This window comes from Anopheles moucheti, chromosome 3 (assembly GCF_943734755.1).
Source record: "Anopheles moucheti chromosome 3, idAnoMoucSN_F20_07, whole genome shotgun sequence".
In the NCBI taxonomy this organism is placed as follows: Eukaryota; Metazoa; Arthropoda; class Insecta; order Diptera; family Culicidae; genus Anopheles; species Anopheles moucheti.
The window spans coordinates 42,104,474-42,115,851 of NC_069141.1; the positions used below are offsets into that span (position 1 = coordinate 42,104,474).

General features: G+C 43.2%; 2 protein-coding genes across 2 annotated transcripts; one reads left to right on the top strand and one right to left on the bottom strand.

Moving 5' to 3' along the window:
* Nucleotides 1–749: 749 nt before the first annotated feature.
* LOC128300757 (uncharacterized) lies at nucleotides 750–8,371 on the top strand. Its single transcript, XM_053036942.1, has 6 exons — nucleotides 750–848; nucleotides 3,226–3,742; nucleotides 5,990–6,230; nucleotides 6,372–6,508; nucleotides 6,577–6,766; nucleotides 6,838–8,371. Exons 2-6 carry the CDS (start codon nucleotides 3,552–3,554, stop codon nucleotides 8,227–8,229), a joined length of 2,151 nt encoding a protein of 716 aa, XP_052892902.1. The 5' UTR covers nucleotides 750–848; nucleotides 3,226–3,551; the 3' UTR covers nucleotides 8,230–8,371.
* Nucleotides 8,372–8,630: 259 nt separating this feature from the next.
* LOC128301995 (HEAT repeat-containing protein 3) lies at nucleotides 8,631–11,017 on the bottom strand. The gene is made up of 2 exons (XM_053038692.1): nucleotides 10,354–11,017; nucleotides 8,631–10,281 (listed from the first exon to the last, which is right to left on the bottom strand). The coding sequence occupies exons 1-2, from the start codon at nucleotides 10,955–10,957 to the stop codon at nucleotides 8,915–8,917; spliced, it is 1,971 nt and encodes a 656-aa protein (XP_052894652.1). The 5' UTR covers nucleotides 10,958–11,017; the 3' UTR covers nucleotides 8,631–8,914.
* Between the last annotated feature and the right edge of the window lie 361 nt (nucleotides 11,018–11,378).

The window sequence follows — 11,378 nt, forward strand, 5'->3', positions numbered from 1 at the left end:
TTAGATTGATAGCGGTCAATATCATCAGTAGTAATTAATGGATATATCACATTATCGACTTCTATAATACAAACTATTGTCTTTTAAACATTGCGTATATTTGTTTCAGATTATCAAAATATTATTTAATTTTGATATCTTGTTTCAGAGAATTTATAACTAATAAAAGTTATAACTAAACTACGATGTAATACGAAACGAAGTGCTATATTTAAAGAGGTTTCATTTGTATTTTAATGCATCACAATTGAACCAATTTTAAACAAAAAGCACTAGGAGAATGTAACCATTTTTCGTTAGAACGGGCAGATCGGTTTGATTTATTTTACCACGTAGCCGGATAGTCTGTCTTAACTACGGGGGAACGGTCCAGATGGGATTTTGTCTCGGTCATGTCCGGACCGGCGCCTAGAAAGAATGTAACTTTAAAACTTAAAAAAGGAAAAAAAGGTAAAAAATCACTAATCTGCGGGGCCATTGCACACTGTAAACTATTTATACATCAGAGAAATTATTTTTAAAGGAATTTTACTGGCAGTTTCTAGATAAATAAAAAACGTATTCTTAACGTATTTTTACCACAAGGCTTCCTTCTTGTTTCTTTCCGATTCATTTGCAATCGGTTTGTCTCACACTGTAAGTTTTGCTAAGTAGTGGTGTAGCCTTCGTACGATCATTGCTTTCGCTTGAACACTTTGGACCGCGCACGTCGACGTAGTTCGGTTTGAACAAATGACTCAAGGCAAAACTGGCGCTTGGTTTGTTCCGTGAATATCTTTGCGCTCGCGCTCGCACGGTCGTTGCTGCGAACTTTGTGCAACCCGGGTACAAAATTCCCTAAATTAAAGGTGCATTTCAAAACTGTGGAAACTGGGTGCAATTTATCTGTGTGCCAATTAAAACGTATTTCGCTGTAAACATATGAGTGTTGTGAGCTGAAGTGCAGTTACGATCGAAAAACGTTCCCAAACAAAGAGATTTAAACGAAACTGCAAGCATGGCAGTGAAGTGCAATATTGTTATTTTTAGGACATTTTATCGTAATCGAAAACATTCTTAAGCACCGCCGAAAAATTGCGCTTGCTGGGGCATGTTGGAAAATTTCCCAATTTTTCGGAGAAGCGGAAAATCACGAAACACATCCCATCCGCACACATACACTGGCTCTGGCTAAATATAGATGCTCTGTGCGAGTTTTCACATAAGTAATACGTATAAACCTGGTCTAGGCATATGAGTTTGGTAAACGTGTGACTAGTGCAAGATAGAACAGTGTGTGCACATCTGTAAAAATCGCTAATTCGTCAATTGGTTATCACTAAAAAGTGACTCTAGTTTTGTGACACCTTCATGTGACTCATAGCGCGGTGCAATCGGTTCTTCACATGAAGGTCCCAGCTCAGAAAAACAAACCCCTTGGGTTCTGTTTCGAAATCAAAAACAAAAACGCTTCAACCACCATCCACAAACCGAAAAGAAAAAAATCGTTCAACGTACTGTAAATTCAACGTTAATCCCACCAGTACAACATCTGCACCCAGTGCTCCACAAATATGTGTACACGGTGGGGCAAAATAAAACATCAACAACCGTTATCGTTCCACAAGAAAGCACGAGGGTTTTGTTAGATCTTCTCTCGGGGTGGTTCGCTCAACTGTTTAGCCCGAGATGCACAGGGCAGTGAAATTTTACCCTAGGCCTTTCTTATTCCATCGCCGTCTCGAACCATCGCTATAGCACCGCTTCGGTCGGGGCCTGAAGACTTGCACCATTGTGATTGTGGCCTAGAAACGTTTGAACACGCATCGACACCGCGCGACTCCCACGCTGCCATTTCACACGTCGATGACGTCGAACATTGTCAGCTGGTTCGGCGATGAACTGAACCCCGTTAATGACCCTGGACATTTTGGCTGGTTTCGGGGTTGCATTGTGCATTCCATGAGACGAACAGACGTCTGGCCCGAATGCGTTACGAAGCAACCATTTTACTTTGTGACACATTTGAAAGTTGCAGTAGAAATAGTTGTAAAACGTGTGTGATCAAGTCCAATACTTATGGGTTTCCATATGATTCATTAACATGTATTCCTTACCTGCCAGCTCATTATTTCGTAAACCAGAGTACATCATCATCAGTAAGTCAGCGAAGGGTTTTACATTTTATTAGCTGTGTTAGCTGTATTAGCTAACTACGATAACTACTTCAAAGCTTTAGTTGAAAGTTATCTTACAAAAAAGGAAGAAAAAATAGTCTCGCATTAAAAGGAAGCTTCCCGTACATTCCCATTTGAAAGCCATAGTAGCAGTAATGATAGCATCAATGCTATCTAACTAAAAATGTAGAAAAATACGATTTTTATCAGCATTTTTTGTTTGTAGTTACATCATTTATCGCTAGCAAACAGCGTCGAACACACCTCAGGAGAACTTCACATGCACATAAAAAATGGTTTCATTAACCGTCGTTATCATGCCTGTTCGATATCAGTATTGAACCTACTTATCAATTCTAGCTTCTTCGGCACGTTGGGTCGGGAAATGCTTCGCACACCCTTTTCCTCACCCCCAAGGCTGACGTAAAAGAAGACGAAAAAACAAATCTTAATCACACACACACACACATACAACCTTCGTGTGGATGAGCAAGCTGACCACTGTCAGTTGGCTTTTTTTTTGCACCCTCTTGGTAATTTGCTAATGTTCGTCGAACGTGACTAGCGCTGAACGGGCCAATATCGTGGCCAAAGGTGCAATGGAAATCATTCCGAAGCAATACGCTTCATGTGGATTCCCCGTTGACCGCTATCGCATACGGTTGAGCGTAAAAGAAAACTGAAACAACAAACAAAAACGAAACGTACCGAAATGGCTTAAAACAAACTATTAACTGTTAGTGATTAAATTGCAACGCGAACGCTTTCGTAACCACTTCGTAACAAAACACCTCGCGATCAGTTCGTTCGGAAGTGAGTGGTTGCTGGCGAACGGTTCGGGATGACGTTACCGGTCCATGTGTCCCTGGTCGAGTAGCCGGCTACTCATTGAGCACCGCCGATGGGCGGCTTTCCAACGTGCTCCCCAGTTTTCATACTACCCCAAAAGCTACACGCAAACACAACCCTCAATGACGCGGTGATAAGATAAACGGGAGTGCGCTGATAAACGGGATCTGGTGCTGCACGGTGCTACTAAAGTCGTTCTACCTATTCTCATTTGTGCCAGGTTGCTGCAGTACTGTACGAAAGTGCACGGTGTGGTCATCATACGCGCTTCTAGTGGCTTGTGGTTCAGGTGCAAACGTACCGTAAAGGTGACCGGTTAGGGGAGTCGATTAGGTTAGCGAGACGGTGCAGTGTAGTTTTTTTCTGTTGTCGTTGTTTCCCTTACTTGTCGTTCGCGAACACCGACAGCACGACCAGCAAACATTGTGCAAAGCAGCTCCTAAAAGGAAACGCAAAATTTTCGATACAACCAAAAAAAAACATGTGCACATGACATCATCCCCATCCGCACAGTGTCAGTGAATTCTTCCGCGAGCGTCTTCCAGAATGACCAATCTCGCCCGGTATCATCCGCAGCAGGGAAACGGGTTTGGATCCGGTTGCTCCATCCACGACTATCCAGAGCATCTAAATCCATTCTACGAAGATGAAAATCATAAGCGGCTACGCTTTCTGGATCGTAAAACCCATCGGCGCGGTAGCTTGTCCAGTTTGCGCGATGGCATCCGCGAGTGGTGGTAAGTGTGTGTTTCACTGTGGGCGAGGTAATGGCGGGACGTTCCGATGGGACCAACCATTGCCACTGTGGCATCCTCTAATTAGCTTATTTATTGTCGTTGCATAAGCATGAGGTAATTCGGCTGTGGCTATGGAACAAGACAATCCAACTTGCTAGAGAGCACATTCACTCGCGCCGAACGAGATGTCGCACACCTACGTTAGCTAACGTTCTGTCTTTCACTCGTTCTGTTTCAATTCCGTCCGCTATCTGAATTACATCATCACGAGCTTCGAAAAGACACTCGAACGCAAATGGTGAAGTGACAGAAATGAGTTTTTTATCCCCGAATTACTCCGTTTACGTATACGGAGTCTGTTTGTTCAAAACACCGAATGATCGTTATTTACTACCAAATGTTACTAGTGCCCTCTAGCGGCAAAGTCGGGGAAGCATACTGCTTTCGACTTCCATAACACGATGATGAACATCCGAGATGAGCTCTGCGGATGATAATTGATGTTGATATGTTTACGTACAATACTTCCGCGAAAGTTGCTAAAACAATCGACACCAGTGTCACCTGTTAGCAGCAGCTAACATTATACAGGCGTGGTATTGCCAACCAATTTGCACCTCGCTTGTTGTGTTGCGATAGTCAACCAAGCCAGGATAATGCCAATGGTTTTATTTTTTTTAATGTACTCCAACTATGTGCTAACGGTCGGAACTGGCTCCTAAGGTCAGTAGAATAGTAATCCCAGCATATTAATCAATTGCCGACCCTGTCTGCACACGAGAGTTTCACGGTGCTCAATTAAATCATTGTGCATCAATTGGAACGCCTGCACACGATGAAACTGTGTCGCTAGTACACAATTAACCATATTGCTCCCCCATTTTCTGCTTAGCTTTTGCAATCTATTCTCTTGCAATGATCAACAAATCGATCTTAAGTAGGTGTGTAGACATTTGCATACAAAGACACGCCAACATTGGCTTCCCTGTATGGTCTATGTAATGGGAGCAGAGGCTAAACCCCACCCATATGTAGTGCTTAAGAGAAGATTGAGATCATTGGGGGAGAGATCACTTCTAAATTTAGCGTTTCCTGAACCCGGCTCATTTTTGCACTCCGTCTCAAGTGACCGCAAAATCTTGACTTTTAAATTATTATTTCGAAACGCGTTTCATATAAATAAGCGCAACGTTGTTGAAGTAGGTGGTACAAGAGGAATGTCGACCGCACAATTGTTTATAACCATTCTGCTTTTCGAGGGCAAGAAGCAAAAATTGGAACAAATTCATCATCAATGTTGCTACTAAAAATACAGCTTGAGCTATACACATAGCACTGTTAAACTTTCATTCTTTCAATGAGGAATATAGTTTAAGTGCATGTTTAAAATTTGCACTCGCTCGCTCTCTTTACCAATCGGCTTCGATGCAATGAGGACACATAAATCAACATTCGCATTGATGCACTGTACCGCCGGCACTTCCTCGTCGGGTTTATTAAGTGCCATTGAATGCTACTTTGCATAACCCTTGTCCATGTCCATTGTTGCATGACTTATGGACGATGATCCGACTCTTTGGACCAACTTGGATATAGGAATACAACAGCAAAATTGAATACATTGTTATTCTACTCTACGATAAGAAAGTTGTTCGTAAAATTGAAATTAAACATCAAAATCTAAATTTGCAGTGTTTTCGTCATTAATAATTTTAAACGTCAATTTCATAACATACCAACTTACTATTAAGTTGTATAATAATTAAACGAACTTTCTGTTCAGTTAGCCCCGCAATCAGCTCCCGATCCGAAGTCTAGGGTCTATCGCCACGGGCCATAATACCCCTTCGGTACGGGTATGTGTGGCGTTTTACACTAATTGAAATGCGACCTCCATTCGGTTTACTTCGTATGACCGCGTCAAGTTCACTTCATCTGACAATGCGGCATGTAAGAGGTTTGAAGGTCTACTACAGCGACAGGAACGTAAGCCACACCGAGCGAACCAGAGAACATTTTAATTGAACCGCATGTTGGACTGACCGACTAATTGAGATCGTTAGACCGTTTCGGACCGGAGGCTATGGTGGTTTGAAGTTCAATAAATAACGTAGACAATCGGCTGTTTAACAAAGTCTATTAAGACATCGTCACCGTTTCGCCCGATAAGAACGTCTCTTCTACGTTTGCAGTCGGCCTAAATCGATTCTACTAATGCGTACATCCGACTTTAATCTTCTTCGACAGGCAATATTCATCAATTCGTTTCGGGAAGAAACGTTCCTCGACGCTAGGAGTAAACAAAACCTCTGAAAGCCCTCCACCATTGAGAAGGGATGCGTATGAAGTCGACCCGTACGCTGGAACCAGCGGATACCGTAACACTGTGAGTGGTTCGGCAACAGTACGCGAAAGCCAATCGTACACCACGACACCTCTGTTTGTACGGCACACGCGTTACCGCAGCTCCTTACAAGATCAACCAAAGGTACGCGGCCACTGTGCATGTAGTGCCGGACATCAAAATGCATTGGTGCATAGTCAGGCTCAACGTTCGCTTTGTTGATTTAACAACAATAATACTGATAACTTTAATTTCATCTGGCGCTCCCGCTACTCGTCTACACAGGACACCCGTAACGATGAAATTGGATTTACGAGGAACGATCGCTACCGCAGCACAATTCAAAATGGGTTCGCCACGTACAACTCTGGGATGGTTACGTCTACACCGAGAAAAAAGCAAGCTCCTCCCAAACCGTACGGGTAGGCAGAGTCATAAAATCGTTTCGCAATGGCAAGAAATAACAGCGGATGATTTCTCTTTTTTGCAGCACAACACCACGAGTCCCGCAACAGGAGTATAACAATATCAATCCCTTCGATGTAGATGTGGAACCGGAAGGGGACACTTTGTCTACGGTTAGCGTGGATAGTAGTTACAGCAGCACCCTACGATCGCGCACATCTGGAACCAGAACTCGCAACAAACGACGAGCCCCACCACCTCCTCCGGTGGCTGTTGTAAGTATCCACATTTGATTCCTCGTGGATGATATGAATTAATATTCCAACGTTCAATGGATCTAATACAGGCACCTGCAAACCGTATTGTTACTACGCCCGAGGAACCATCTGTAGAAGATGTTCCAAACGAGGATCTCCGCAATCTTACCGCCGAAATTGAAAGCTTCGTGCGTATTTCATCCGTAAACGGTGATGGTGCTGTTAAGGATACATCAAAAGTGCGATCAGAAGTCAACGTAGAGACGACATTACATCAGCAGCACGATGTTAATAATAACAGTGCCCATGCTGAGATTCCTACAACCATATCAACGATAGAGCGTGAAATTGTGGCCGAAAACCGGGATGTAGAGATTGTTGCCAAGGAATCGAAGGAGGTTCAGAAATTAACGAACATAGAACCTCAAACCACGCCAAAAGAATGCAATAATGCCTTGATGCACACGGCCAAACCTACCGTGGTACAAACTGACACAGTGATTACCGTAGACACTACTGTTGCATCTGTTCCTATCGAAACGAACCCGACACCTTCACCGAGGAAAAAGGTTGAGAAAATTCAACCGGAGGTTAAGCAAGAAGCGGCTTCTTCCCAAGCTGATGTCGATTTCGAAAACTTGGCCCTCCCAGAAACCCCAGTTCCCACACGAAGATCGAATCGTGAAAATCGTGAGAAGTACATTACCCAAGATGTTAGCACTGTGAAGAAGTTGACAAACGAAAAGCCAACTGTACCCAATCCACTTCCACCAACAACCGAGGAAGCAGACGACGAAGGACCAACGACGACGATCATTGTGGATAATTTGCAGTACAAGCACAAGGTGGCTCCAATTCATACTGAGATTAGTAGCAAAATCGAAACGGCGCGTATGAAGATAAGTGAATCGACCGGCAACATACCGATGATTGCGGGTGAAAACAGTGCCAACGAAAGGCGTCGTTCAGTTCGCGATATTATCGAGTCCATCAATAAGAGCCAGAGTATGCTCAAGGTGAACCACGAACAGTCAGCCAATAGTCTGCACGAGACACAATCGACCGACAGCATGCTGCGGAATATAGACGAGCTAAACGAACGTGAAAAGGAGATCCAGAACTTGTTGCACGACATTGATGCACGCTACAGCGCAACTAATGTTCAATCTGCTGATGCCCTTAACGCAACTGCCTCAACCAGCGAACATGTAGTAACTCCGGGTCGCGGATCATACTATGATAACTTAACCGATGACAACATTAACGACAATCTGGACGAAAAAAACAACATGTACGCCGCATCGGGCTTTAGGATTAAGAAAAGTCCTACCAAAACGGTAATCATTGCGGAAGGGGACGATCAACAGTTTCAGGATTGCATCAATTGGAATCCACTACCAAAACCTAGACGTAGCCATATTTTGGAGGAAAAGGGTGCAGATATTGAGCAATCTGTAACGGTCCCTACCGCACCCTCCTAATGTGTGTAGCTAGTTTGTTTATCCGTTTTATCGTTGGTTTACTTTAGTGATTGGTACGCGTGCTCGTACCTTAGTGACGGAAGTAGAATAAAATTCATGTTGTATGATTATTTATAAATTATGCCTAAAATTATGATCCAAATGTTGAACACATTGCTTATTTAACAAACTATGAGAAATCTGGTCACTATGTGCAATAGAAGTTATTGATTATGTTGTAGATTAGTGAACGGCAATAATTTAGCGTAATGTATATCCATTTTATGTTATAAATAGATTGATTTATTTAAAATCAAATTTTACCCATTACTATTTTAATTCACTTAGATAACATAGAAGAGAAATATCTGCATTTCAACATTTCTTTCCGTATGATAAAAAATGAATCATTTCAGTACGCGTTGCTAGTAATTTTATTTACGCTATGATAACGTATGCAAATTTGACAAACTGATACTTCGAAAAAATAGGACCATCGTTTGAAGAACTTAGGATGCCGATACAATGATGATTATAAATGGAATCGCTGGTTTATTATAGTTTTGATGAAACAATACAATACGTAAGAAAACACAAAAGTTAATAGGATTCCCATATGATCCTTTATATGATTATGATAGTTCATCTATAGATATAGAAAAAAACTATAATCTCTTGCATAATACACGTTTACGCTTGTACCATTTTACGATTCCATGTTTGGCTTGAAATTTTTTAATTCAGTTTCTAGATATTTACAAAATCGGCTCAAATTTGTACGTACCGTAGAAACAGCAGGAAACCGGTCACCGAGTTGACGCTTGTCTCGTTTCAGTTTCTCTCTCATGATGCGATCCAGCTGCTTACATTTCGCTATCATGCCTAGCTCATGCATTATCGCATGCCAATCGTTATCTGCGAAAATGTCCATCATTGAATCGAGCGCCTCCGCCAAAACCCACACATCTGCTTCGTTGGCACAAGTGGTCAGCACGAAATCGATGATCACTTTCACATGCGACTCGGGCAACAAACACCCCAAAATGCCCAGCATTCGCAGCCAGTTTGCACGTATCTCTATATCTTCACATTCGGTCACACCGTTCAACATAAGCTGCAAATCATTTTCAGTCATTTGCTGGAATAGTTCCGGGCTCTTGCGTAGGTGTTCCAGCGCAGCACGCATCAAGGATGTCGATGCTTCCAGCAGCTTCCCGTTGCGCTGTCCCTGAAACACTTGCTGGCCTAAATCGATCCAAACATTGTAAACGGCAGCCGGTCCACCGAGATCTTCCGTAGAGATGTTGTTACACAGATTGTGAAGGCAGAGCATGGCCGAAATACGGAGTGCGTCCAGTTTCTTCAAGGTGTTCTGTTCCGACTCAACCAACAGTTGGTACACATTCTCAGCGACCGGTTGCGCTTTCTGCCACAGCTTTTCAACCAGCGCAAGCGACTTGATGGCTTCCAGCACTTCTACAGATATTTTGTCCGTATTTTCGACGCTTTCATTCAATCCGTTTGTGTCGTAATCGTAAACGCTTTCCGCATCTGAGCCCGCATTATTATCGTTATCGTTGTTTTCGCTCTGCCAGTCGTCTTCCGAAGAGCAAATGTTTGTCAGTATTTCAGCTGCTATTCGTTGCGCTTGCAGCAACCTTCCCACGTCGCGTACTTCCACCTCTCCTTCGGAGGGCAAATCAGCTTTTCGACGACGCTGATGAGACTGGGCTTCAGTTTCATCGTCGAAAACAACGTCATCGGTTACTTCTAAATCCACCAAATCTTTCTGCTGCTCTAAGGGTAACATACTGGTCAAGTTACCCAGTGCCGATCGATGGTTCGTCTCAAGTGTTTTGGAAACACAGATCAAAACTTTACTCGTATGACTGCTCAACAGTACTGGAACATTACCGATGATGCCCGCAGCGAGGGCACGCAGCATTAATGTTCCATTGTCTACAACCTGAATTGTGAGCAGTGATAATAATTCCGATCCATGGTTGGCTAGCACACGCCAGGATGAAGCATTATCTTCCGAAACCACCAGCAGACATTGGGCCACCGCAATCGCTACAAAGGTTCGAAAAAATTAGGAGCAAGTAATAGATTCTCTAGCTAAGATTACTGTAGTACCGTACTTACCAATCTCTTGCCCATACACGTTGTAGTCCAGGAAACTTACAAAGTTCTCCAACAACTGGGACTGATTGAACGCATTTAACGCGTCGGAAGTACTTTCACACAAATTCCACAGCAGATTCACTGCATGCAAAAATGTGTCCGAATGCTCATCCATTTGGTTCTGCATATTCTTGTCGAAGGTGGGCGTCCATTGCCCATTGCTCGGGAAGCGGATCAGTAACGCCAGTAGCGGCGTCAACACGTCCTGATCGACCATGAATTCACATAGCTCCACACTGATCACCGACAAATTCCGCAATGCACCGGCAGTGGCATGGCGAACGCTCTGGTCCGGATCTACTAAGAGGGAAGCAGCTATCCGAATCACATTGTTCCGTACCAGTTCGCCAACGTTGGCCTCTCCCTGGCAGATGGTGGCTAATGATTGCAAACCACAGATTTTTTCCTCGACAACGGCTGATTCCAACTGCTCAACGATGGCTTCCACTGGGGTGCCGGATTTGGCGTTTTCTGCCAACCCTTGTTCAATCAACTCGTTCACGTCCATCAACCCGGTGGGGTTGGTTTTATTTCGGTGTAATTTTAATTTCTTGGCTTTCCCCATTTTGCAAATTATTTAGAAACAGGGAGCGAGTGCCGGACCACCACGCGCAACAAACGACACGAAAACAATCACACGTGCTTATGTCAACTGTCACCGTTACGGCAGTGTTGCCAGAGTGAACGAATGTTCGTTTCACACTGGTCGCGAAGCACATCATATATGGCCATTTTATGAACTACCAAACACGCTCGCCATGTGCTTTTGCACGTTTTGGTTGGATTTGCGGTTTACACTAATTTTTAATTAATGTCACCATGTGCAAGGAATTAATCTAAAACGAAATGTGGAATCTGTAACATTAAAGGGTATAACATATCGTAGTACAGAAACTTTAATATTTTATATGATAAAAAAGAACTAAAGCAGTAAGCCCTAGCCGTTCTACGTGAATAACAACAAGTTAGGTAGAGACAAATGGTTT

What these genes read in the sequence shown, in the direction of transcription:
- LOC128300757 (XM_053036942.1), top strand. Translation starts at nt 3,552, where the DNA reads ATGACCAATCTCGCCCGGTATCATCCGCAGCAGGGAAACGGGTTTGGA. An exon ending in GATGGCATCCGCGAGTGGTG is followed by an intron (nt 3,743 to 5,989) that starts GTAAGTGTGTGT and finishes CTTCTTCGACAG; the next exon opens with GCAATATTCATCAATTCGTT. An exon ending in CCTTACAAGATCAACCAAAG is followed by an intron (nt 6,231 to 6,371) that starts GTACGCGGCCAC and finishes TCGTCTACACAG; the next exon opens with GACACCCGTAACGATGAAAT.
- LOC128301995 (XM_053038692.1), bottom strand. Translation starts at nt 10,957, where the DNA reads ATGGGGAAAGCCAAGAAATTAAAATTACACCGAAATAAAACCAACCCC. An exon ending in CGTGTATGGGCAAGAGATTG is followed by an intron (nt 10,282 to 10,353) that starts GTAAGTACGGTA and finishes GAACCTTTGTAG; the next exon opens with CGATTGCGGTGGCCCAATGT.